Raw genomic sequence first — 27,372 nt, 5'->3', positions numbered from 1 at the left:
ACCAGGGGGGTTTTGTAGAGCACTAGTGGGGAAGGGGGGTCCCAAATAGGCACACAGAGTACACCCTCAGCGGCGCAGGGGCGGCCGGGTGCAGTGGGCAAACATCGTGTTTTAATGGAAATAAAATGGAGGGACTTGGGGTCACTCAGACGCTACAGGCAGGGCACAGGGGGGCTTCTTGGGCCAGTGACCGACTAGGCAAGGGTGAGAGCCGTCTGCTGGTCACTGCTGCACCAGTGGCTGTGGGTGCAATAGTTCTTCCAGGCGGCGGGTTTCTTCTTTCAGGGCAGTCGAGGTCAGGGGGGTCCTCGGGACTCACTCTGCAGGCAACGTCATGGGGGTGCAGAGAGGGTAGACACGTCGTCAGAGTCGCCTGGGTATCCTCTCTGGGTCGTTTGTTTCTCTGGACAAGGGCCAGGGGCGTCGGGTGCAGAGTAGTGGGGACTCACGCTTCTGGAGTGAGGTGGGAGTCCCTTTAAAGATGGTTTCTTCTTGCTTGAGGTAGACAGTTCCGCTGACCTCTGGAGTTCTTTGTCCTTTGTAGTTGCAGAGCAGTCCTCTGAGTCGGCAGAGGTCGCTGGGCCCGCAGGATGGGATGCTGGTGTAGGTTTTTGAATCAGGAGACAGGCTGGTAGGGCTGAGGCCAAAGCAGTTGTCGTCTTCCTTCTTCCCTGTGGGGCTTTCAGTTCTGCAGTCCTTCTTTGTAGGTTGCCAGGAATCTGAAATCCATGGTTCAGGGTCGCCCCTAAATAATAAATTTAAGGGTGTGTTAGGGTCACAGGGCAGTAGCCAATGGCTACTGTCCTTGAGGGTGGCTTCACGCTCCTTGTGTTTCCTCCCTTTGGTGAGTGGAGCACATTCCTACCCCTATTGGGCTAAATCCTCCAAAACAAGATGGAGGATTTTCCAAGGAGGGGGTCACTTCAGCTCTGGTCACCTTAGGGGTGTGGCTGAGGGGGTGACTCCTCCTTGTTTTTCTCATTATCTCCCCTGGACTTGCCGGCAAAAGTAGGGGCTGTGTCCAGGGGGTGGGCATTTCCACTAGCTGGAGTGCCCTTGGGCATTGTAACACGAAGCCTGAGCCTTAGAGGCTTACTGCTAAGTGTTACAGTTCATGCAGGGGGAGGTGTGAAGCACCTCCACCCAGTGCAGGCTTTGTTTCTGGCCCCAGAGAGCACAAAGGCTCTCACTCCATGGGGTCAGAAACTCGTCTCTCAGTGGCAGGCTGGCACAGACCAGTCAGTCCTGCACTGAAGGACTGGGTACAATACAGGGGGGGCATCTCTATGATGCCCTTTGTGCGCATTTTTTAAATAAATCCAACACTGGCATCAGTGTGGGTTAATTATTCTGAGAAGTTTGTTACCAAACGTCTTAGTGTTCAGTGTAGCCATTATGGAGCTGTGGAGTTCGTTTTGACAAACTCCCAGACCATATACTTGATATGGCCACACTGTACTTTCAATGTCTTAGGTTTTGCTTGGACACTGTAGGGGCATATTGCTCATGCAGCTATGCCCGCACCTGTGGTATAGTGCACCCTGCCTTAAAGCTTTGAGGCCTGCTACAGGGGTGACTTACATATGCCACAGGCAGTATTTTGTGTGCATGGCATCCTGAGGGGGGATGCCATGTCGACTTTGCATTTTTCTCTCCGCCTACCCCACATAATCTGCAATGGCAGTGTGCATGTGTTAGGTGAGGGGTCACTTAGAGTGGCAGAACACATGCTGCAGCCCTTAGGGACCTTCCCTGGTCACAGGGCCCTTGGTACCACTGGTACCTTCTACAAGGGACTTATCTGTGTGCCAAGGTTGTGCCAATTGTGGAAACAATGGTACATTTTTAGTGAAAGAACAATGGCGCCGGGGCCTGGTTAGCAGGGTCCCAGCACAGTCTCAGTCAAGTCAGCCTCAATATCACACATAAAGTGGGGGGGGGGGGTAACTGAAACAAGGAGCCATTTTCCTACAGTGGCCATTCATCACAAGGTTCGGTCCCTTGTTTCATTATAGTAAATATGATTTAAAATTATCGCGAGTCTTTAGCAATTAAATATACATCTGAAGTTAGTTTTTTGGTGCCAAGACATGTCTGTACAAACTTCATTTTATTTGGAAGCACTTGACGTGTACTGAGAGACAGAGTCCGGCAAAATGCAGGCAGTAAATTAATACATTGGGAGTGCATTGGGAATACAGTGCTTGGGAGACTGTGTGGCAAATGCCATTGGGTACCAGCATACTGCTGATGACTGGTGTTGTATTGGACACATATCCAATGCCTTTAGAGTTAGCCATGTAATTTATAAGGTGAAATCAATTACTCAACCCACTCATTGTTCATGTGAGACTTAAAAGTGATGTGGGTAGTAAATACCCCAACCGGTTTCTCCTTGGAGGATGCGAGTAAGAAAGCAATGGACAGACACAAAACATTGTTGACTGACGCTTGACTTGCCCTTGGTGATAAGTAAGACAATGCTTGGTACAAACATCTTTTACCACCTTATTTCGAAGGCAGAATTCTGGAGGTGGTAATTTGTGACAAGGAAGGGCATATTTGTTGTGATGCATTTTGTTGTAGTGGTGATGTGTGTGTTGTGGGGCTGTGGTGCCTTTTTTTGCTGCGTCATTGTGTTGTGGTTGTTGTTTCATTTTGTTTTGTCTATTTTGTTTTGCCCGGTTATGTATTAATTGTGTTATGTTGATTTGTGTTATGTCATTGCATCATACTTTGTTTTTCGCTTTAGAGATGTCACTAAATGCTGCTGGATTTCCAGAATGGAACAGCGCATTCTTTAAAGGTCGGCTCACAAACAAACAATTACCACTGTCAAGGATAAAATACTGCTGTGCAAGATAAAGCTTAACATGTAAACATTAGGATACTAACTTTTAGTGCTCTGAAATGGCCCAGGTGACATTAAGCACCTTAAACTGCTTCCAAATGAAGAAATGAGCATGGAGCACTGGGCAGAAGACTGGCAAAAGGGGCAGTAAATTGATTGCACAGATGGGTAATTTGATATTTGAGACCATTTGGGTTATTCGTACGCTATAATTGCTATCTTGGTGTACGCAGATGTTAGCCTATCAGCACCAGCTAACGCCAACCTCTAAATTGCTTGGGTTGTGAATTAAACCATAATATAGGAAAATTACATTGGGTCTTTTAGGATAAGAAGATGAATGGGAGCACGAATCTTGAATCAGTGTGGGCATGCACGTGTTAGATGTTGCACAAATTGTGACCTAGGATACTCAGCAGCTAGATGCATTACATGATGTTCTTTGTAACCTGTACCTCAGGTTATGGTGATGATATGAGTGACTAGTGGTCACCCATGCCGCGTGGCCCAGTGTACAGAGAAGAGAGATAGTTCTGTTAGCTGGGGCCCAGACTGTCCTCTGAGGTTCTCTGGCTGTGTTCCGCATGGTGGGCACCCCACTCTGATCACCCTGTTTCGGGGCACACACTGACATGCTAGTAAGATTCACCATGGCCGTAGCGGCAGATCAGTGTTGAGGGCTGTGGCTATTGTTGCGTTGTCTGGTGTCTGGCTTTTTCTCAGAGCAAGCTCTGACCACATCCTCTGCGTGGTTCTGAAAAGCCACATCCACCACATCTCAGCTCCTGATTGGTTGTTGTGTTTGGCAGTATTCCAGTACTGACCTCCTGTGTACATAGTACATATGGTTGCAAGAAGGTACTTCAATGACCCGTATGAACAGCATCACTGAATGCATGCACTGGAGGCTGGTTGGCTGATGTTGCTAAGTATCTCTTTATTTGATGATTTTTACCATGTACTGCATGTTATTACAATTCCCCCGCCAAAAGCCCCCCAACCTCTCCAGGATCCCTTTTTAGCCTCGCTGGTATCACCCGCTTTGGTTTCAGAATGTTGGTGGCGGACCCAGGGTTCCAGAATGTTTGGAACCAAGGGTGGTCCCTTCACATAGGCCTGGGCCTGTATTTTGTTTAGTCCAGATGTTTGACTCGAATTTTAATCCCTCTTATCAGAGCTATTTGCATTAATTGTTGGGCAGCTTTGTTTAATGGAGAATGGGCCTAATTATCGGTTAATAATTTGTATATGTAAGCCTGATCCAGCTTGCTGCTCTCATCTGGATCCCTTCCATTAATCCCCTATTACCAAAGCTATAATCAGCGTTTCCCTCTACACTGTCCATGGTCTCAGGGCCCACCCGATTCCTCATACCCTGACATCTGTCCATTCTTTTTACTGCCAGTTGTTAAGGTTTCCACATGATTCTGTGCCATCCGGCAGAGGTTAACTTTTACTTTCAGCAACTTTAATGCAACCAGCATAGCCTAATTGAGGCCAGACAAGGGGTAAGCCTCAAAGGATGTGTTGACATAAGTTGGCATGAACAGGTGTCTTGTTTTTTTCGGGACTTAGTGATGTTTTACTTTATTTCTCTACAAGTTACATTATATTTAACAAAGGCCTAGATTTTTAGAGAGGGTTGATTTAACACATGGAGAGACACATTTTCATGTGTTTCTGTGCAGAGATAAGTGGCTTCCATTAGCATAAACAAATTTAGCAGACGCGGTGCTGTGTGTAAATGTTGGATTTAATTCTTGTTGTGCCTTATTGTCTTTTTTATATGTTGGTGAGTGTTGTCAATGAAGTTGTTCTTCGCCTCTTGCTCGAGGCACAATTATAGTCCTACTACTATGTACGCGGAATGGTTTTCAAACTCTTTTCAACCAATATAAATGAATGCAAAGGACTTTAACTTGGTGCGCCTGCTAGCCCATCAGTTATACGCAGGGCCACTGGAATTATGTTGGAAGAGAAGTTCTGTTATCCATTTACAACACCAATAGCTCTAACTCAAGCAAACACAATACCAATTGCATTGTAAATGCTTGTTTAAATTCCTGGCAGGGGCAGAACGCAAGGAGACACAGGCAGGAGGAAGGACATGGGGGTGCAGGCGAGAGGGTGGAGTGGGTAGACGAATCAGTGGACGGAGGTCCTGTGGGTTGGGAACACAGACGAAGGGTGTGGGGAAAAAGCGCTTAGACACAGCTTTTTCTGGCTAGACCACATCAATACTTTTTGCAATGGTAGGTGGGAATGGCAATAAAGGCAATACAAGGGAAGGAGAGAGATAACATCACAAACAACAAAAGGGAAGGTGGGTGGGTAGCTGGGTGCAACAACATGGACAATGGAAGGAAAGGAGAGCAAGGTGGGAGGGAGCAACAGCACATGGACAATGGAAGGAAAGGCGAGCAAGGTGGCAAGGAGCAACAGCACAAACATAAGAGCAGGTGGGTGGGAGCTGATAACAGACAATGGTAATAGGGCGAGTGACTGGGAGGGGACATGTTACATCGTAAAATGGTGAATGCACGTGCTTGCTCTTGAGCGCTTTGTATTATGGCCCACGAGCATTATTCTCCCGAATGCGGGTTTTGTTCGGAAACAGTATTCTGTTGCCGGTTGGTGGACGCGTTGGAAGGTTAGCACTGGGGGACTTTGTACAGGCTAATTTAAATAAACAAATACAGATTACCCACCTGCCTGCGGAAAGTTTCTCTTCGTTTATCACCACAAGACAACAACATGAACAACTGAATGAAGGCATGTAGGTGGGACGGGGTACACCATGGAAAATGGAACGGAAGAAGGGTCGGATGGAACAACACCATGGGCAACAGAAGGGAAGGAGGAGAAATGTTCAGAAATCTTTTCTTGATCACAGCTACTACAACCAGAACAATGTTTTTTTTATAATCAATCTCTGTGTAGCTGTCTTGGAAGGAGCTTGAACTCAGAAAATTTCCATTAATGGTTCCAATAACTTACTAATAAGAAACAAGGCCACAAAAGGTTTCTGTGCTGCAACTTTGTAAATAATACTGATTAGGTTGATTGTAGTGTCTCATAAGAAATGGTAAGCTTCAAAGCACTTCTGCATAGTGTCTCAAAGAATATAATCACAGTTGGTGAAACTCTTCCAGGAGATTTCAGAGATGATGGTGGCGTGTAGGTTCCTCTTCGAAGAAGAATCATCAATGTCAGGTTTTCCTCATACTGTAAAAATCTACCTAATGATGTTCTTGCCCTATGTCTGCTTCACAAGTCTGTAAGAAGAGTTTGCAAACGTCTCCGGTCTGTTGTCCTTGTCTTATGTCTCCTTCGCCCTCCTTCCCAAGTTGCCTCTGCACCCTGAATGAGATTAATGTCTTATTACTGTGGTCAAATGTTTTGGAGGGGGGACAACTGGTACTGATGGAGCAAGGGTTTAGGCACTGGCTGAATGAGTGGAGACGGCAATGCCAGAGGACCTGCCAGCTAAGGTGCATGAGATACAGCAGAGAAGGGGCAACCGTAATCTCCTATGGACTTGGTTGCTGAACTGAAGTTGAATACCTTGTGGTATAGCAACCAGTAGGTGTTGAGGAGAATGGTGTTCATCATCGGATATAATCTCTGGAGACTTTCCCACATGGGTGGCTGGCTCAGTAGAGCAGTTATTCTTTCTTAGAGTACAAGAAGTAGTCTGAAGCACTAAACTTCTGTAGTCAGGATTGCATCTGCTCGGACCAGATATATGTTTGGCCTCAAAGACTTGATTGTGACTGCGAACCCAGTGATAGTGATTTGCAACATGTTTTTTGCCATGAAGTCATAACGTTTGAGCGATTCAACGTTAAAGACCTTGACTCTGATCTTCGGTGTGAAGATGCAGCACTCCTAAATATCAAGCACATTTAAGTCACATTCTGTGATATCATATGCAATGATGGTGATGACCGATCAGACATTGATCTTGATGTCAAACCTCTCATCTCTAAAGCTCTTGACTGTGTTAAAGATAGCAAAAAGTATGCTGTTGCTTTTAATAAAAGCCTCAATGGCACACAGAAGCAGAGATCATATCTGGATCTGTGATTTCCCTTCTTTAATGCCTTTGAGGAGATTGAAAAAGATGTGGAAGCCTGGAAGTAGATTCAGAAGAGGGTTTTGATCATTCCCTTCCTCGGAATTTAATTTCCTCTCACTCCTGGTTTCCTTTTTGACATTTTTAGACAGGGGGAAACACTAAGATGGCGTGTCAGACAGAAACAAAATGCAGGCTATGGGGTCCTTTTCGCACCAAAAAGCACATTCAAACAGACCTATATCTATTATATAATTAAGCATTGCCAATAATGCTAAACCATCAGTTGGGTCACATGGTAATTTCAAGCATGCAATATTATCTGTGATATACAAATATTCAATTGCAAAGTTACCTTGGCAAAAAACTTTATTGTGTATCCCAGATACTTCACCCTTGGGTCAATAGCAGCATACAAAGCCAGCATTCTTGTGTTATGCTGTGCCTAAAAAATACGCAACAAAGACAGCTGATTTAGTCTAATACAAAACACTTCAATTTACACAGTGTAAAGCTATAAGAACATTTCAAATATTCATATTTTAGAAAGATGAGAACATTTAGTCAAGCCTAGGCTAACACTAATAACATAGTTACAGTGCAGATTGTTGATAAAACAAAATACAGAAGCAGAAATAGACGTCTGTACCTCATGACTGTCAAATGGACCTGAAACACACAAGTTACTCTTGTATTAAGTTGTGCAGATGAACCTCTAAGATTTCAACAACACACAGGGCTTTCGATACAATATCCAATTCTAATTCAAACATATTTTTTGATAAACCAAATTTATTAAATGCACCTACTTAGGGTAAATAATTTTTTGAAAAATTCTCGGTATGCACCTGTTCGCCTACTGAGTGGTACAAAAACCTGTGAAGACGTTTGGCGGCATTTCAAGCGACCCCTTCAGTTACATACGCTCTCTGCTGAATACTGACGAAAGCCAGAAACACGTGTCCAGAGATATGGCACTTGCTGCACCTACCTTAGGTGAAAGACTTTCTACAGCGATACAGCACTTTCTGCACCTACTTAGGGTGAATAATTTTTTCTGAAAAATTCTCGCTATTTATATTTAAATGACTGCATTTACCATGATGCCTTGGGGCTATTTTCCGCTTGAATGCAAGGCAGTGTGCTCCCTTTTTCTTTTTGGATGTCTAAATGATGGCTCCCGTGAGCCTCATGCTGACGAGCACTGGTGATGCACCTGTGCGCCTACTGAGTGGTACCAAAACCTGTGAAGACGTTTGGCGGCATTTCAAGCGACCCCTTCAGTTACATACGCTCTCTGCTGATGACGGCCCAAAGCCAGAAACACGTGTCCAGAAATACGGCACTCGCTGCACCTACCTTAGGTGAAAGACTTTCTACAGCGATACGGCACTTGCTGCACCTACTTAGGGTGAATCATTTTTTGAAAAATTCTCGCTATTTATGGTTAAATGACTGCATTTACCATGATGCCTTGGGGCTATTTTCCGCTTGAATACAAGGCAGTGTGCTCCCTTTTTCTTTTTGGCTTTCTCAAAAGCCCTCAGTTCTGCTCTCTATGGCAAAGTCCGTGACTGATAAAGGCCATTGGACATGCTCTACTCTGGTGAATGTTAAGCCAACAGTGCTCTAACTCAGTGGTTCTCAACCTTTTGACTTCTGTGGACCTCCACTTTGTCATTACTGGAATGTGGGGACTCTCACTGAATCATCACTGAAATCTGGGGACCACCCACTGAGTCACTACTAGAAGCAGGGGACCCCAGCCTAAACATTTGATGATTTTAACCGCAAAACAATACACAAAAATACAAAGACAAGCATTCATCAGACACATACACAAATGATAACACATTTTATTTAATTTGCAAACATATAAATTATTTAAAAAATAAAGCTTTTAATTTGCATAGTGAGGCTGAGACTTGTCTAAATTCAATTGAAGCCACACACTGTCCATACTATATTCTGTTTGATGCACCTGCACTGCTCTCGTGAATCAATCTGACAATAATAATTTAATATTTAGCCTCCAATTTCAAATTCCTTGACATTGACATCAAGTTGTAAAATTCTCATTGTAAATTTAGCCACTTTATTTGTATACCCTTTATTAATCCGTTCATATTACTTAATTTTCTAAGCAGCTGGGGACCCCCTGAGGAAGCTTCGCGCAACCCCAGCGTGTTCCACGGACCACAGGTTAGGAACTACTGCTATAACTCCTTTTTCTAAAGTACCAGTCTCTATAATCAAGGCCTGGTTGTAGTCAAGGGCCTTCAGTACAGGTGCACTGCGCAAAGTTCTCTGCAGGTACTCCAAAAGCTTTCTGGCACTTCTCGGTCCTTATCACCTTACTGGGTTCTATTCTCTCATGTTAGGTTATACAATTTGTATATTATGACTCTTACCCCAAAATCCTGGCATTTCAGACACAAATAAGACACCTAGATGGCAAGTGAAAACTAAAGAGACCTGGGTGTGCCCTAGTTCAGTTGGTCACTACGGGACGTACCAAATGTAGGAACATGAAAACTTCTGTTTTGTTGCTATATAACTTAAGGCAATTCAGCTTCATCCAGACAACATGCAATTATTTTTACACCAAGCCTATAATCTGAGAATCGCCCAAAGAGGAAATTATCTCAAAGCCGTAGGAACTAACCAGCTTTGCCAGAAGAGAAACACAGATGTTTAAAATTGTTACACTCAAGGAGGAGTCCAGAGGGACTAAATGGGAAATAGCTACCACAGATGAGCGAAAAGAGGGTATGGGGATGACTTTAGTTCTCAATGAAAGAAAGGAGCAAAGCCATTAAAGGGCCAAGTTGCAGATGTAGGAACTGAGCAAGCAACAAAGAATAGAGTTTGCTACTGTGCAAATGCAGCTGGATCCCTCTCACTCAGGATCATTTTAAGATCCAAAGTAGTGGAAAGTACAGCAGTTTTGGTACTGTGAGAATTTTCAATACTGTAAAGAAGTCGAAATGGATGGCAAATGCTCACACAGCCAGTAGGTTGAGAAATCAGATCCTGCTCAGCCTAATCCAGGGGCATTTGTATCAGCTATGCCCGGTCCTGATTAACCTTCAGGACTCCCAGGCTTAGCCACAGAAACGCATAAAGGATGTCAGAGCCCTTTTGAACGCTAAACAATTATTCCAGAGAGCCTCAAGGAGGAAACTTTAATGTACAAAGGGCCAGATGAATAATTACTTTCCTTCGGTAACCATCTTTCTGGTGGACAATAACAACAGATTTCTCACCTTGTAAATATTCCCCAGGTTTCAGGCTAGATCTGGCCATGTTTCGAACAGTTCTCCTGTCAGGTGATAGGAGGTATTGTGCGTGCCACATCAATGTCATGGCTCTTCAGAAGTGACGAGTGGAGCAGCATACAAGTTGCTTTCTAGGCTGTCCATGCCCTTAGGATTAGAAGCCATCAGCAAATTGGTATGGCTAGTGTGCAGATCTGGGAAATGTTTTTAGATAGAAAAGAGCCCACTTGACAGAACGGGGAGATGGGAGGGTCGTTGAGGATTTTGAGGTTAGAGTATCCACCAGAAAGATCATTACCGAAGGGAAGAAACTTCTTGATGGATACTTCTAACCACCGATTTCGTACCTTGTGAACAGATACCGAAGTACCTACCAAGGTGGTGGGTCTGTGAAGTGGCTCATACCAATATATGCTGCAGGACCGTGTGGGCAAAATGACCCTCTCAACAGACCTGAATGGCAAGGCAACCGTACTTTGTGAATGTCTGTAAAGATGCCTGACAAAGGTCAAGGACAGGTACTCTACCTGTGTAGGAAAGTAGCCCCTTTCTAGCGTGATTACCCCCACTTTTGGCCCGTTTGTCAGTGTGTTTGACTGTGTTCACTGGGGTCCTGCTAACCAGGACCCCAGTGACTGTGCTCTCTTGTAGGAGGCTGGACTGGCTTGTAGTGAGTACCAAGGGGTACTTGCACCTTGCACCAGGCCCAGTTATCCCTTATTAGTGTATAGGGTGTCTAGCAGCTTAGGCCGATAGATAATGGTAGCTTAGCAGAGCAGCTTAGGCTGAACTAGGAGACGTGTGAAGCTACTACAGTACCACTTAGTGTCATATGCACAATATCATAAGAAAACACAATACACAGTTATACTAAAAATAAAGGTACTTTATTTTTATGACAATATGCCAAAGTATCTTAGAGTGTACCCTCAGTGAGAGGATAGGAAATATACACAAGATATATATACACAATAGCAAAAATATGCAGTATAGTCTTAGAAAACAGTGGAAACAATGTATAGTTACAATAGGATGCAATGGGGAAACATAGGGATAGGGGCAACACAAACCATATACTCCAAAAGTGGAATGCGAACCACGAATGGACCCCAAACCTATGTGACCTTGTAGAGGGTCGCTGGGACTATTAGAAAATAGTGAGAGTTAGAAAAATAACCCTCCCCAAGACCCTGAAAAGTGAGTGCAAAGTGCACTAAAGTTCCCCTAAGGACAAAGAAGTCGTGTTAGAGGAATAATGCAGGAAAGACACAAACCAACAATGCAACAACTGTGGATTTCCAATCTAGGGTACCTGTGGAACAAGGGGACCAAGTCCAAAAGTCACAAGCAAGTCGGAGATGGGCAAATGCCCAGGAAATGCCAGCTGCGGGTGCAAAGAAGCTTCTACTGGACAGAAGAAGCTGAGGTTTCTGCAGGAACGAAAAGGGCTAGAGACTTCCCCTTTGGTGGACGGATCCCTCTCGCCGTGGAGAGTCGTGCAGAAGTGTTTTCCCGCCGAAAGAACGCCAACAAGCTTTGCTAGCTGCAAATCGTGCGGTTAGCGTTTTTGGACGCTGCTGAGGCCCAGGAGGGACCAGGAGGTCGCAAATTGGACCAGCAGAGAGAGGGGACGTCGAGCAAGACAAGGAGCCCTCTCTGAAGCCGGTAGCACCCGGAGAAGTGCCAGAAACAGGCACTACGAGGATGCGTGAAACGGTGCTCGCCGAAGTTGCACAAAGGAGTCCCACGTCGCCGGAGACCAACTTAGAAAGTCGTGCAATGCAGGTTAGAGTGCCGTGGACCCAGGCTTGGCTGTGTACAAAGGATTTCCACCGGAAGTGCACAGGGGCCGGAGTAGCTGCAAAAGTCGCGGTTCCCAGCAATGCAGCCCAGTGAGGTGAGGCAAGGACTTACCTCCACCAAACTTGGACTGAAGAGTCACTGGACTGTGGGGGTCACTTGGACAGTCGCTGGATTCGAGGGACCTCGCTCGTCGTGCTGAGAGGAGACCCAAGGGACCGGTAATGCAGCTTTTTGGTGCCTGCGGTTGCAGGGGGAAGATTCCCTCGACCCACGGGAGATTTCTTCGGAGCTTCTGGTGCAGAGAGGAGGCAGACTACCCCCACAGCATGCACAAGCAGGAAAACAGTTGAGAAGGCGGCAGGATCAGCGTTACAGAGTTGCAGTAGTCGTCTTTGCTACTATGTTGCAGGTTTGCAGGCTTCCAGCGCGGTCAGCAGTCGATTCCTTGGCAGAAGGTGAAGAGAGAGATGCAGAGGAACTCGGATGAGCTCTTGCATTCGTTATCTAAAGTTTCCCCAGAGACAGAGACCCTAAATAGCCAGAAAAGAGGGGTTGGCTACCTAGGAGAGAGGATAGGCTACTAACACCTGAAGGAGCCTATCAGCAGGAGTCTCTGACGTCACCTGGTGGCACTGGCCACTCAGAGCAGTCCAGTGTGCCAGCAGCACCTCTGTTTCCAAGATGGCAGAGGTCTGGAGCACACTGGAGGAGCTCTGGACACCTCCCAGGGGAGGTGCAGGTCAGGGGAGTGGTCACTCCCCTTTCCTTTGTCCAGTTTCGCGCCAGAGCAGGGGCTAAGGGGTCCCTGAACCGGTGTAGACTGGCTTATGCAGAATTGGGCACATCTGTGCCCAACAAAGCATTTCCAGAGGCTGGGGGAGGCTACTCCTCCCCTGCCTTCACACCATTTTCCAAAGGGAGAGGGTGTCACACCCTCTCTCAGAGGAAGTTCTTTGTTCTGCCATCCTGGGCCAGGCCTGGCTGGACCCCAGGAGGGCAGATGCCTGTCTGAGGGGTTGGCAGCAGCAGCAGCTGCAGTGAAACCCCAGGAAGGGCAGTTTGGCAGTACCAGGGTCTGTGCTACAGACCACTGGGATCATGGGATTGTGCCAACTATGCCAGGATGGCATAGAGGGGGCAATTCCATGATCATAGACATGTTACATGGCCATATTCGGAGTTACCATTGGGAAGCTACATATAGGTAGTGACCTATATGTAGTGCACGCGTGTAATGGTGTCCCCGCACTCACAAAGTTCAGGGAATTGGCTCTGAACAATGTGGGGGCACCTTGGCTAGTGCCAGGGTGCCCTCACACTAAGTAACTTTGCACCTAACCTTTACCAGGTAAAGGTTAGACATATAGGTGACTTATAAGTTACTTAAGTGCAGTGTAAAATGGCTGTGAAATAACGTGGACGTTATTTCACTCAGGCTGCAGTGGCAGGCCTGTGTAAGAATTGTCAGAGCTCCCTATGGGTGGCAAAAGAAATGCTGCAGCCCATAGGGATCTCCTGGAACCCCAATACCATATACTAGGGAATTATAAGGGTGTTCCAGTAAGCCAATGTAAATTGGTAAAAATGGTCACTAGCCTGTTAGTGACAATTTGGAAAGAAATGAGAGAGCATAACCACTGAGGTTCTGATTAGCAGAGCCTCAGTGAGACAGTTAGTCACTACACAGGTAACACATTCAGGCACACTTATGAGCACTGGGGCCCTGGGTTACCAGGGTCCCAGTGACACATACAACTAAAACAACATATATACAGTGAAAAATGGGGGTAACATGCCAGGCAAGATGGTACTTTCCTACATCTCTCCTCTAAATTTGGTTGTTGGTAACTTTTTATCCCCACAATTGGTATACTGGTGCCTCCATGTAAGTCCGTAGTGTATGGTACCAAGGTAGCCAGGGCATTGGGGTTCCAGGGGATCCTTGGGCTGCAGCAGTTATTCTGCCACCCATAGGGAGCCAATGCAAAGGGTTCTGCAGGCCTGCCATTGAGGTCTGAGTGAAACAGGTGCATGCACCTGTGTTCACTACAGGTAACTGGACAAAGTCACTGTAAGTCACCCCTATGGGACGACATTTTACATGTGTACTGGACATAGGTCATTACCTATGTCCAGCTACATAATGGTAACTCCGAACCTGGGCATGTTTGGTATCTAACATGTCAAAATCATACCACAATACTGTTGCAAGTATCACAAGTATGATTCCATTCACTCTGGGGAATCCTTAGAGGATCCCCAGCATTGCTACCACCAATCTTACAGGGTTTTCCAGACAACCCAGCTGCTGCCACCCGTCAGACAGGTTTCTGCCCTCCTGCTGCTTGATCTGATCAAGCCCAGGAAAGCACAACAGAGGATTTCCTTTGGGAGAGGAGGTAACACCCTCTCCCCTCTAGAAATAGGTTTGAGTGGCTAGGGAGGGTTATCCTCCCCAAGCCAATGGTTTGCTTTGAAAGGTACATTTCGTGCCCTCTGTGCATAAACCAGTCCCTGCTCTGGTGCAAAACTGAACAATGGAAAGGGGAATGACCACTCCCCTGTCCATCACCACCCCAGGGGTGGTGCCCAGAGCTCCCCAGAGGGTCCCTGGGTTTTGCCATCTTGATTCCAAGGTTGGCAGGGAACTCTAGGAGCATCTGAGTGGCCAGGCCAGGCAGGTGACGTCAGAGGCACCTTTTGATAGGTAGTTACCTGGATTGGTGACCATGCCCAGTCTTTGGGCGATAGAAGTACTTCCTCTGGAGTGGGTCCTCAGATTCGGCTTGCAAGATTCCAGCAGGACTCCTCTGCAACCTCTGCTTAGACTTCTGGCCTCAGGAACCGCAACTGGACCCTCCTAGAACCTACTACAAGCTGCAGATCCAGCTTCCAGCATGAGACACCTTTTGCATGCACCAGCAACTCTTCCTCAGCTTCTGTGCTGCAGTGCTGACCTGGCTTCCTTCTTCATCGACCAACTCCAAAAGGTACCTCTGGGTGGGTATTATCTCCTACTCCCCCTGGACTCCACAGACATGTCTGGACTTGGTCCACTCTCTCCACAGGTCTCCATCATTGGTTATCCACTGCTGGTTCCTTGTAGGCTGTTCTGGGTGCCTTTTTCTTCTTTTTATCCTTTGGGGTGGTTTTGGTGAAATCCAGAGTTTTACTCCTGGTCCCTGGGGGGTATTAAATCACTTCCTTGTGTGGTTTCCTAGTACACCCAGCTCCCCTCTACACGATTTACTTACCTAGGTGGGGGCCCCTGTGTTCGCATTCCACTTTCTTAGTATATGGTTTGGGCTTCCCCTAGGGCTATTATTGCTTATTGCTATTATACACTGTTTTCTAACCTTTTTATGCCTCTTGCTGTTTATTTGTGTGTGTGTGTGTGTATGTAAAATGTCACCTACCAGTGTACATCTGTTTGTGGCATGTAGTGCTGCAGATTCACATGCTGTGCATATATCAGCATCTAGTGTTGGGCTCGGAGTGTTAAAAGTTGTTTTTCTTCGAAGAAGTCTTCTTTTGAGTCACGGGATCGAGTGACTCCTCCTCTCGGTGATAGTGCTCATGGGCATCAACTCCTTTGTTAGATTGTTTTCCGGCAGTAGGGTGACGTAAGGAGTGAAGGATTGTGTATGTACAAATTTATATAGAAAGTAAAGAAGATGTCCATGCAATGTATATACATATTTATATGATTAAGTACGACAACAGGCTCCCGGGGAGGAGGGAGGGTGCATGTGCATCTGCAGCACTACATGCCACAACATTTTCCGTTCGATGGCATGTATAGCTGCAGATACACCTTCTGTGCATAGACTGAAAAGCAGTTCTCCTCCCAAGTAAGTGGTGGTTAGCCCGTAGGAGTTGAAGTACTTTGAAATAATGTTCTTAACACTGCTTGACCAACATTCGCTTGTGGTCGAGATAACACAGCCACACAGTAATGTTTAGTGAATGTGTGTGGTGTAGACAATGTGGCTGCTTTACATATGTCCGCCATTGGTATATTTCCTATGAATGCCATTGGAGCATCCTTTTTTCTACTGGAATATGGTTTTGGAATTAGTAATAGATGCCTTTTCGTCTTGAGATAGCTAGTTTGAATACATTTTACAATCCATCTAGCTAATCCTTATTTTGAAATAGGATTACCTTTGTGAGGTTGTTGGAAAGCAACAAAAAGTTGTTTAGTTTTTCTAAAGTTTTTCGTTCAATCTACGGAATACATTAGAGCTCTTTTGAGATCAAGAATGTGGAGAGCTCTTTCAGCAGCAGAATCTGGCTGTGGAAAGAAGACTGGCAGTTCGGCTGACTTATTAATATGAAAGGGTGAAACCACTTTAGGTAAAAAAATTCTATTTGTCCTAAGTACTACTTTGTGTTTATGTACTTGGAAAATGGGTTCTTCTAAAGTAAATGCTTGAATTTCACTTACACTACTTAAGGAAGTAATTGCTAATAAGAAAGCAACCTTACATGAGAGAAACTGAATAGCGCAAGAGAGCATGGGTTCAAATGGTGGACCCATAAGTCTTGAGCACAATTTTAAGATTCCATGTAGGAGCTGGTGGTAGTCTAGGTGGAATAACTCGTTTAAGCCCTTTCATAAATGCTTTTATGACAGGAGTTTTAAACAGAGAGGTATGTTGTGTGTTTTGGAGGTAGGCTGATATTGCTGTTAAATGACTTTTAATAGCCAAATAGGCAAGATTTCCTTTTGATAAATAAAGCACATAACACACAATATCCTGTGCTGATGCCTTAAGTGGATCAATGTTTTTAGGTTTGCAGTAATATACGAAAAGTTTCCATTTATGTATGTAGCACTGCCTGGTTGTCGGATTACGTGTGGAGGAAAATGCCACTATTGATATGGTTACCCCTTAACTTTTTGCGTTTTGTTGATGCTAGTTATGATTGAAAGTGTGCTGGGACCCTGCTAACTAGGCCCCAGCACCAGCGTTCTTTCCCTAAAACTGTACCTTTGTCTCCACAATTGGCACACAGTTAAGACCCTTGTAAAAGGTACCCCTGGTACCAAGGAAGGTCTCTAAGGGCTGCAGCGTGTATTATGTCAACCTGGGGACCCCTCACTAAGCACATGCACACTGCCTCACAGCTTGTGTGCTGGTGGGGAGAAAATGACTAAGTCGACATGGCACTCCCCTCAGGGTGCCATGCCCACAACCCATTGCCTGTGGTATAGACAAGTCACCCCTCTAGCAGGCCTTACAGCCCTCAGGCAGGGTGTACTATACCACAGGTGAGGGTATAGCTGCATGAGCACTATGCCCCTGCAGTGTCTAAGCCAGTTCTTAGACATTGTAAGTGCAGGGTAGCCATACTCGGTATATGGTCTGGGAGTTTGTCAAAAATTAACTCCAGAGTTCCATAATGGCTACCCTGAATACTGAAGTTTGGTATCAAACTTCTCAGCGCTATAAACCAACACTGATGCCAGTGTGGGATTTATTGAAAAATGCACACCCAGGGTATCTTAGAGATGCCCCCTGCATGCCAGCCCAACTGCTAGTGCTAGGCTGACCGGTCTCTGCCAGCCTGCCAGTTCCAGACAAGTTTCTGGCCACATGGGGTAAGTGCCTTTGTGCACTCTGTGACCAGGAACAAAGCCTATCCTGGGTGGAGGTGCTTCACACCTCCTCCTGCAGGAACTGTAACACCTGGCTGTGAGCCTCAAAGGCTCAAGCCTAGTGTTACAGCAGCCCAGGGCACTACAGCTAATGAATCTTCCCACCCTCTGGACACAGCCCCCACTACTGAAGGCAAGTCCGGAGAGATAATGAGAAAAACAAGGAGAAGTCACCCCCTCAGCCAGGTCCACCCCTAAGGTGACCAGAGATGAAGTGACCCCCTCCTTGGAAAATCCTACATCTTGGTTTGGAGGATTTAGCCCGATAGGGATGGGTTCCCCTCCCCAATGGAGGGAGCACAAGGAGGGTGTAGCCACCCAGAAGGACAGCAGCCAATGGCTACTGCCCTGTGACCAAATTCAGTATTTAGGGCTGACCCTGAACCCAGGATTTTAGATTCCTGACAACCTACAATGAAGAAGGACTCCTAGCTGAAAAACCCCGCAGAGAAGAAGGAAGACGACAACTGCTTTGGCCCCATCCCTACCAGCCTGTCTCCAACTTCAGAGAACCTGCACCAGCGACACATCCTGCGGGCCCAGTGACCTCTGCCGACTCAGAGGACTGCCCTGCAACTACAAAGGATCAAGAACTCCCATGCACAGCGGACATTTCCAACCAAAGAAAGAAGAAACCATCTTTAAATGGAGTCTCACCTCACTCCAGAATTGTGAGTCCCCAACACACTGCACCCGGCGCCCCTGGCCCGTGTCCAGAGAAACCAACGACCAAGAGAGGACCCCCAGGCGACTTCAATGGCGTGTCCACCCAGGGCCGACTTCTCTGCATCCCCACGACGATGCCTGCAGAGGGAATCCCCAGGACCCACCTGACCACAACTGCCGGGGAAACAGATATCCGACGCCTGGAGAAGCACTGCACCCGCAGCCCCCACGTCCCTCAGAAACCGACCACCGGTGCAGCAGTGACCAGCAGGCGGCCCTCACCCTTGCCCAGTCGGTTGCTGGCCAGAGAAGCCCCCCTGTGCTCTGCCTGCAACGTCTGAGTGACCCCCGGGTCCCTCCATTGAATCCTATTGCAAACCCGATGCCCTGTTTGCCCACTGCACCCGGCTGCCCCTGTGCCGCTGAGGGTGTATTTTGTGTGCCTACTTGGGGCCTCTGCCACTGCTCTACTAAACCCCCCTGGTCTGCCCCCGAGGATGCGGGTATTTACCTGCCAGCAGACCGGAACAGGAGCACCCCCTGTCTCCATAGGGGCCCATGTTATTTTGGCTTCTCTTTGACCTCTGAACCTGACCGGCCCTGTGTTGCTGGGTGTCTGGGGCTGACTTGAACCCCCCCCCGCAACGGTGGGCTACCTATGCCCCAGAGACTGAACCTGTAAATGCTTTACTTACCGGATTAACCAAACTATACTTACTTCCCCCAGGAACTGTTGAAATTTGCAGTGTCCACTTTCAAAATAGCTTATTGCCATTTTATGAAAAACTGTGTACATTACGGTTTTGGTTCAAAGTTCTAACTATACCTATGCAAAGTACCTTACATTCTATGTACTTACCGGCAATCTGAATCTGGTGGTTCTAAAAATAAAGAAAATAATAATTTTCTATATAAAAACCTATTGGCCTGGAGTAAGTCACTGAGTGTATGTTCCCATTTATTGCTTGAGTCTTTTCAACAAATGCTTACCACTACCCTCTGATAAGACTAACTGCTTGATCACACTACCACAAATAGAGCATTAGTATTGCCTATTATTGCCTCTGTCAAGCCTCTTGGGGGAACCCCTGGACTCTGTGCACATTATATCTCATTTTGATATAGTATATGCCGAGCCAGCTTCCTACAACGTGCTGGTTTTATAATGTCCATACATTCCAATGGAAGCTGTAGGTATCCAAATTCTATGACCTCAGGAGCCAAATAGCCAAGTTCAGCACACTGGGAATGGGATGCCTGATTTGACCCCTGTTCTGAGTTAACAGGTCTGGTCTGTTTGGATGCTTGTGATGTGGTACTACTGATAGATCCAACGGTGTTGTGTACTAGTGTTGGCGTGCCCACGTGGGAGCTATGAGTATCATAGTAAGGGAAGTGTGACATATTGTTGACCAGAAATGTAATTAACGGGAGGGGGGGATAAGCGTAAACTAATATTCCTTACCAGATGATCCACAGAGTTTTGTCCTTGGATTGAGAGTGTGGTTATCTGGATGCAAAGTTTTGGAATTTTGCGTTTTCACTTGTAGCAAAAAGGTCTATGTTTGGTGTTCCCCACATCTGGAAGTAATATTGCATTACTTGTGGCTGAGTCTCTCATTGGTGTATTTGTTGCTGCGTCCTGCTTACAAGGTCCGCTAGCTGGTTGTGTATAGCTGGGGTGTATTACGCCAGCAGGTGAATGTGATTGTAAATTGCCCATTTCCATATTGTTTGTGCCAGAAGGGACAACTGAGATGAGTGCCCCCACCCCACTTCCCCAGTCCCCCCCCCATGTTTTTGCAGATAATAGATTTCTGTGATGTTGTCTGTCCTTATTAAGACTGTTTTGTGTATGATCTGTGGTTGGAATGCTTTGATGGCTAAAAACACTGCCAACAATTCCAAGTGGTTTATGTGAAAAGTTTGCTGGTTTGAGTCCCATTCGCCCTGTATTGTAAGATTGTTGAGATGGGCTCCCCAACCTGTCATGGATGCATCTTTTGTGATTATGGTCTGTGGCACAGGGTCCTGAAATCGCCGCCCTGCCCTTTTGATAAGTTGGTGTGATTCCACCATTGCAGAGATTTGTAAGTTTGGCGGTCCAACAACACTAGAGCCTGTAGTTGACCCTGTGCCCGAGACCACTGTTGCCAGAGACACTGTTGCAGTGGTCTCATGTTTAGACGTGCATTTGACACTATTGCTATGCATGATGCCATCATTCCTAATAGCCTCATGACAAACCTTACTGTGTAAGTTTGATTGACCTGCAATTGGGAAATGAGTGTGAAATGCTTGTATTCGTTGTGGATTTGGGTAGGCTAGTGCTGAGTAAGCGTTCTGAATTGCTCCTAAATAAGGTTGAATTTGTGCTGGCTTAAGGTGAGATTTCTGGTAATCGATTGTGAACCCTAATTTGTGTAGGGTTTGTATTGTGTGTGCTGTTGACAGTTTAGAATGGTGCTGGCTTCCATTAACCAGTTGTCTAGATAAGGGAAGACATGTATGTGCTGTCTTCTGTGGTATGCTATGACTACAGCTAGACATTTTGTGAATACTCTTGGTGCTGTTGTTACCCCAAAGGGTAGTACTTTGAATTGATAGTGCTTGCCTCTTATTACGAACCTTAGGTACTTGCAGTGAGCTGGGTGTATAGGAACGTGGAAGTAAGCATCCTTTAGGTCTAATGCTGTCATGTAATCTTTTTGTAAAAAGGCAAGGACATCCTGTACAGTGACCATGTGAAAATGCTCTGACAGGATACATTGATTTAGAGGCTTGAGATCGAGAAAAGGTCTGAGAATACCATCCTTTTTTGGCAAGAGGAAGTATAGAGAATATACTCATGTCCCTTGCTGACTGATAGAAACTATTTCTATTGCCACTTTTAAAAGTAGAGATTGTATCTCTTGTTTCAGTAGAGCTGTGTGTTTGAGAGAGAGCCTGTGAAAACAGGGTGGAATGTTTGGTGGAGTAGAGATGAGTTCTAGGCAATAACCATTGCGAATAATTGACAGTACCCACTGATCTGTTGTAATTTGTTGCCATTGAGAATGGAACTGTTGCAGCCTTCCTCCCAAAGGAGATGTATGTTGCTGTGGACTGGATGGGAAGTCATTGTTTTGAGGAGGTAGAAGCACTCTTTGAGGTAGGGAATTTACCTTTGGACCTGAAATTTTGTCCTCTGTAAGAACCCCTGAAAGACCCCCTAGTGTAATACTGTTGTCCCTGTTTTGAGCGGGACATGGAAGCCTTTGTAGCTTGTGATTTAAATCCTCCTCTAAATTGAAGTTTACAAAAGGAGCCCCTAAATGGTGTAGTATAAAGGGGTCCCATGGCCTTTGATGTTTGAGTCCTTTTTGAGTTTATCAATGGTTGTGTCCACCTCTGGTCCAAAAAGCTGCTGTTTATTGAACGGCATATTGAGGACAGCCTGCTGTATATCGGGTTTAAAACCTGAGGACCTTAAGAAAGCATGTGGCCTGATGGTAATGCTGGAGTTTATTCCTCTAGCTGCAGTATCAGCTGCATCTAAAGCAGAACTAATCTGATTGTTTGAGATAGCTTGCCCTCCCTCCACTAATTGATGTGCTCTTTTTTGATGTTCTTTGAGGAGATATTGCAAGAATCCTTGCATCTCATCCCAATGTGCCCTGTCGTACCTAGCTAAAAAGGCTTGGGAATTAGCAATATGCAATTGATGGGCTGCTTATGTTGCTATCCTTTTACCTGCTGCATCACATTTGTGGCTCTCTGTCAGGAGGAGGAGTATCCCCAGAGGACTGGCTATTTGTACGCTTCATGGCTGCACTGACTACAATGGAGTCTGATGGTAATTGCTGAGAAATCTAAATTGGGTCTGTTGGTGCAGGCTTATCTTTTTTATCAACTCTGTGTTAAAACTCTAGCTTTAGCAGGCTCTTTAAAAATATCATCTGCATGTTTGAGCATACCAGGGAGCATTGGTAAACACTGGTACTGCTTGTGAGTTCAGGACAGTGTTATGAAAAGGAAATCCTCCTCTAATGGTTCAGCATGCCTTTGCACCCCATGATATGTGGCTGCCATGAAGATATCCTGATTGTACGCTGTAGTATCCTCGGGTGGAGATGGTCTTGCGGGATACAAATCAGGATCGTTACGTGGGATTGGATCCGAGTCATACATATCCCACGCATCTATGGTATAACTAGTATCACCTCTATTTTTGTCATGTGAGGAAGTATAAGAGTGTGTGGCTGAAGGTGGTGGTGGAGTAAGAGGTTGTGGAGAAAAGGAAAGTTGAAGCAAATGTGGTGGAGAAAGCTCAGCAGTTTTTGGCTTTTCTTTTTATTTGTAATTTTTGGCCGGTGACAGGGCAGTATCTAGAGTTTCCTGGAATGCTAACTTCCTTTTGGTAAGTGGAGGCGGAGACGCAAAAATGTTTCCAGTTTCTTTCTGGATTTGAATTTTCCTTTGTTTATTGTCCATAACCTCCAGAATGGGGTGAATGTCTGATTCATCCCCTTGTTGTTCTAAAGCATGTTTTGTGGCTTTAAAAGAATGCTCTGTAAGTTTCTTGGCAGCATGCCTTATTCGAGTCGAAAGTCCAGTTTCCACTGCATAGGAAGATATTTTCGGCTCCGAAGGTGGACTCCGATGTTTCGGCTCTGAAGCAGAGCAAGGCTGTTTCGGATGTAGCAGGGGGCCGACTCGGCTCGGAGGTGGAAGCCTGTCTCTTTCGGCTCGACCCCGACTCTGAAACAGGGGCGGTAGCCTGTTGGCGGACTGTCTTGGCCTTTTTTGGCATCAAACCGGAGGGTCGGTCAATGACTGTTTGTTTTCAGATGGAACCATGGCTAAGAAGCAGTGCTGCACCCAAGGCCTTGCAAGGTTTTTTTACTTGCTGGGGTTGGGGCTGGTGTATTCATTGTAGGAAAATGGCTCCCTGATGCAGATACCCCCCACCTTTTGCCTGATATTGATGCTGACTTGACTGAGAATTTTGCTGGGACCATGCTAACCAGGCCCCAGCACCAGTGTTCTTTCACTAAAAATGTACCATTGTTTCCACATTTGGCACACCCCTGGCACACAGGTAAGTCCCTTGTAAAAGGTACCAGTGGTACCAAAGGCCCTGATACCAGGGAAGGTCCCCAAGGGCTTCAGCATGTGTTGTGCCACCATAAGGGACCCCCCACCTGTAGGAAGTTGGCTCTGTATATACTATTTCAAAGTAAGAAATAGTGTGCGCAGAGTCCAAGGGTTCCCCTTAGAGGTAAGACAGTGGCAAAAGTAGATAATTCTAATGCTCTATTTTGTGGTAGTGTGGTCGAGCAGTAGGCTTATCAGAGGGTAGTGTTAAGCATTTGTTGCACACACACAGGCAATAAATGAGGAACACACACTCAAAGACTTACTCCAGGCCAATAGGTTTTTATATAGAAAAGTAACTTTTCTTAATTTATTCTAGAACCACAGGTTCAAGCAATTGCTTGAGACTCTGTGCACACTATTTCTTACTTTGAAATAGTATATACAGAGCCAACTTCCTACACTCATGTACTGCACCGCAGATTTTACCTGGCTGTCCTCTTCCGAATCTCGCTTGGAGTCCGAATCTGGAACAGAGACTGACATTTGTGCCTGTTCTGCTCCAACGATATCGGTGGTGGGTTCTGTGAATTTCGACACAAACTCCAATCTTCTTGCTCTTCGATCACGTAACATTTTCTTTGATCTAAAAGACCAACACGCCTCACAGCTTTCTTCCTGAGGGTCTAGAGAAAGGCAGAGATTACACACCAAGTGGTGGTCTGTGTATAGAAACTTAGTGTTGCAGCGAGAACAGAATCGGAATGGAGTCCGATCCATGAGCCTATGACGCAGCAGGCCCAAAGAGGCCCAAGAAGGGCGCAGGCCAGGCGTCCGAAAGGGCGTTTAACCGATTCAGAAGATACGATTGGATCGAGTGCAGTGGGAAACCGCGTTCGAAAGTATACCGATGGTAAGAGAAAGGATCAAAAGTTCAGAGAAGTACCGAACCGAAAATCCCAGCGCGACAGGCAACACGTTCGAACCTGACGGCGGAAAGAAAATCTAACAAAGGAGTCGATACCCATGCGCACTATCACCGAGAGGAGGAGTCACTCGATCCTGTGACTCGCAAAAAGCCTTCTTCGAAGAAAAACAACTTGTAACACTCTGAGCCCAACACTAGATGGCGATATATGCACAGCATGTGTATCTGCAGCTACACAAGCCAACAAACATATATACACACACACACACACACACACACACACACACAGGGTGCCATGCCAACCTCACACTGCCTACAGGTATAGATAAGTCACCCCTCTAGCAGGCCTTACAGCCCTAAGGCAGGGTGCTCTATACCATAAGTGAGGGCATAAGTGCATGAGCACTATGCCCCTACAGTGTCTACGCAAAACCTTAGACATTGTAAGTGCAGGGTAGCCATAAGAGTATATGGCCTGGGAGTCTGTCATGCACGAACCCCACAGCACCATAATGGCTACACTGAAAACTGTGAAGTTTGGTATCAAACTTCTCAGCACAATAAGTGCACACTGATGCCAGAGTACATTTTATTGTAACATACACCCCAGAGGGCACCTTAGAGGTGCCCCACCGAAACCTTAACCGACTACCCGTGTAGGCTGACTGGTTTTAGCAGCCTGCCACACTCCAGACATGTTGCTGGCCACATGGGGAGAGTGCCTTTGTCACTCTGTGGCTAGTAAAGCCTGTACTGGGTGGAGGTGCTTCTCACCTCCCCCTGCAGGAACTCTAACACCTGGCGGTGAGCCTCAAAGGCTCACCTCTTTTGTTACAGCACCCCAGGGCACTCCAGCTAGTGGAGTTGCCCGCCCCCTCCGGCCACGGCCCCACTTTTGGCGGCAAGGCCGGAGGTGATAATGAGAAATGCAAGGAGGAGTCATTGGCCAGTCAGGACAGCCCCTAAGGTGTCCTGAGCTGAGGTGACTGACTTTTAGAAATCCTCCATATTGCAGATGGAGGATTCCCCCAATAGGATTAGGGATGTGCCCCCCTCCCCTCAGGGAGGAGGCACAAAGAGGGTGTAGCCACCCTCAGGGCTAGTAGCCATTGGCTACCAACCCCCCAGACCTAAACACCCCCCTAAATTCAGTATTTAGGGGCTCCCCAGAACCTAGGAACTCAGATTCCTGCAACCTAAGAAGAAGAGGACTGCTGAACTGAAAAACCTGCAGAGAAGACGGAGACACCAACTGCTTTGGCCCCAGTTCTACGGGCCTGTCTCCCCACTTCTAAAGACACAGCTCCAGCGACGAGTTCCCAGTGTCCAGCAACCTCTGAAGCCTCAGAGGACTACCCTGCATCTAGAAAGACCAAGAATTCCCAAAGACAGCGGCTCTGTTCCACAAAGACTGCGACTTTGCAACAAAGAAGCAACTTTGAAACAACACACGTTTCCCGCCGGAAGCGTGAGACTTTGCACTCTGCACCCGACGCCTCCGGCTCGACTTGTGGAGAACAAACACCACAGGGAGGATTCCCCGGCGACTACGAGACCGCGAGTAGCTAGAGTTGACCCCCCTGAGCCCCCACAGCGACACCTGCAGAGGGAATCCCGAGGCTCCCCCTGACCACGACTGTCTGCTTCAAAGACCAGACGCCTGGTAAAGACACTGCACCCGCAGCCCCCAGGACCTGAAGGATCCGACCTCCAGTGCAGGAGCGACCCCCAGGTGGCTCTCTCCCTTGCCCAGGTGGTGGCTACCACGAGGAGCCTCCCTTACCTGCATCGCTGAAGAGACCCCTTGGTCTCCCATTGATTTCTATTGCAAACCAGACGCTTGTTTGCACACTGCACCCGGCCGCCCTCGTGCCGCTGAGGGTGTACTTTCTGTGCTGACTTGTGTCCCCCCTGGTGCCCTACAAAACCCCCCTGGTCAGCCCTCCGAAGACGCAGGTACTTACCTGCTGGCAGACTGGAACCGGGGCACCCCCTTCTCCATTGAAGCCTATGCGTTTTGGGCACCACTTTGACCTCTGCACCTGAACGGCCCTGAGCTGCTGGTGTGGTAACTTTGGGGTTGCTCTGAACCCCCAACGGTGGGCTACCTTGGACCCAAAATTGAACTCCGTAGGTGGTTTACTTACCTTCAAAAACTAACAAACACTTACCTCCCCCAGGAACTGTTGAAAATTGCACTGTGTCTAGTTTTAAAATAGCTATATGTAATTTATGTGAAAACTGTATATGCTATTTTGCTAATTCAAAGTTCCTAAAGTTCCTAAATGAAATACCTTTCATTTGAAGTATTACTTGTAAATCTTGAACCTGTGGTTCTTAAAATAAACTAAGAAAATATTTTTCTATACAAAAACCTATTGGCCTGGAATTGTCTCAGTGTGTTCCTCATTTATTGCCTGTGTGTGTACAACAAATGCTTAACACTAACCCTCTGATAAGCCTACTGCTCGACCACATTACCACAAAATAGAGCATTAGAATTATCTCTTTTTGCCACTATCTTACCTCTAAGGGGAACCCTTGGACTCTGTGCATGCTATTCCTTACTTTGAAATAGCACATACAGAGCCAACTTCCTACAATTGGTCTTAGTGTTTTGTCTTTTTGGGGAATAAGGAAATATAGGGAATAAACCCCTGTTCCTTTTTGATGGTGTGGTACTAGTTCTATGGCTTGTTTTGTTAATAATGCTTGCACCTCTATTTGTAGTAGGTGTAGATGTTGTGCTGACGGATTGTGCGTCCCTGGGGGAACATCTGGAGGGAAATGTGTGAACTCTATGCAGTAACCATGTTGGATAATTGATAGAACCCATGTGTCCGTGGTAATGTGACCAATTTTTGTGGTATTTTGTTAATCTTCCCCCCCACTGGTGATGTGTGTTGTGGAAGTGTGACATTGAAGTCACTGCTTATTACTAGGGGTCTGCTTGGCAGGCTGAAATTTTCCCCTTGTTCTTGGGTACTGTCCCCTGTATGAACCACAAAACCCCCCTCTCTGGTACTGAGACTG

The 27,372-nt window shown here is 46.4% G+C and overlaps 1 protein-coding gene across 6 annotated transcripts in view; it reads right to left on the bottom strand.

Annotated features, from left to right (window-relative positions):
• Positions 1–27,372, bottom strand: part of TUT4 (terminal uridylyl transferase 4) — a 1,006,035-nt gene that overhangs the window by 428,676 nt on the left and 549,987 nt on the right. For all 6 annotated transcript variants that reach the window (XM_069232665.1, XM_069232664.1, XM_069232661.1 and 3 more), the window contains one exon: positions 7,282–7,371. In XM_069232665.1, the coding sequence (XP_069088766.1) occupies positions 7,282–7,371 (90 nt within the window). The remainder of the gene's footprint in view (positions 1–7,281; positions 7,372–27,372) is intronic.

Source organism: Pleurodeles waltl, chromosome 4_2 (genome assembly GCF_031143425.1).
Source record: "Pleurodeles waltl isolate 20211129_DDA chromosome 4_2, aPleWal1.hap1.20221129, whole genome shotgun sequence".
Classification (NCBI taxonomy): domain Eukaryota; kingdom Metazoa; phylum Chordata; class Amphibia; order Caudata; family Salamandridae; genus Pleurodeles; species Pleurodeles waltl.
Note: the sequence above shows the minus strand (reverse complement) of the source record. Positions and strands in the feature narration are given on the sequence as shown.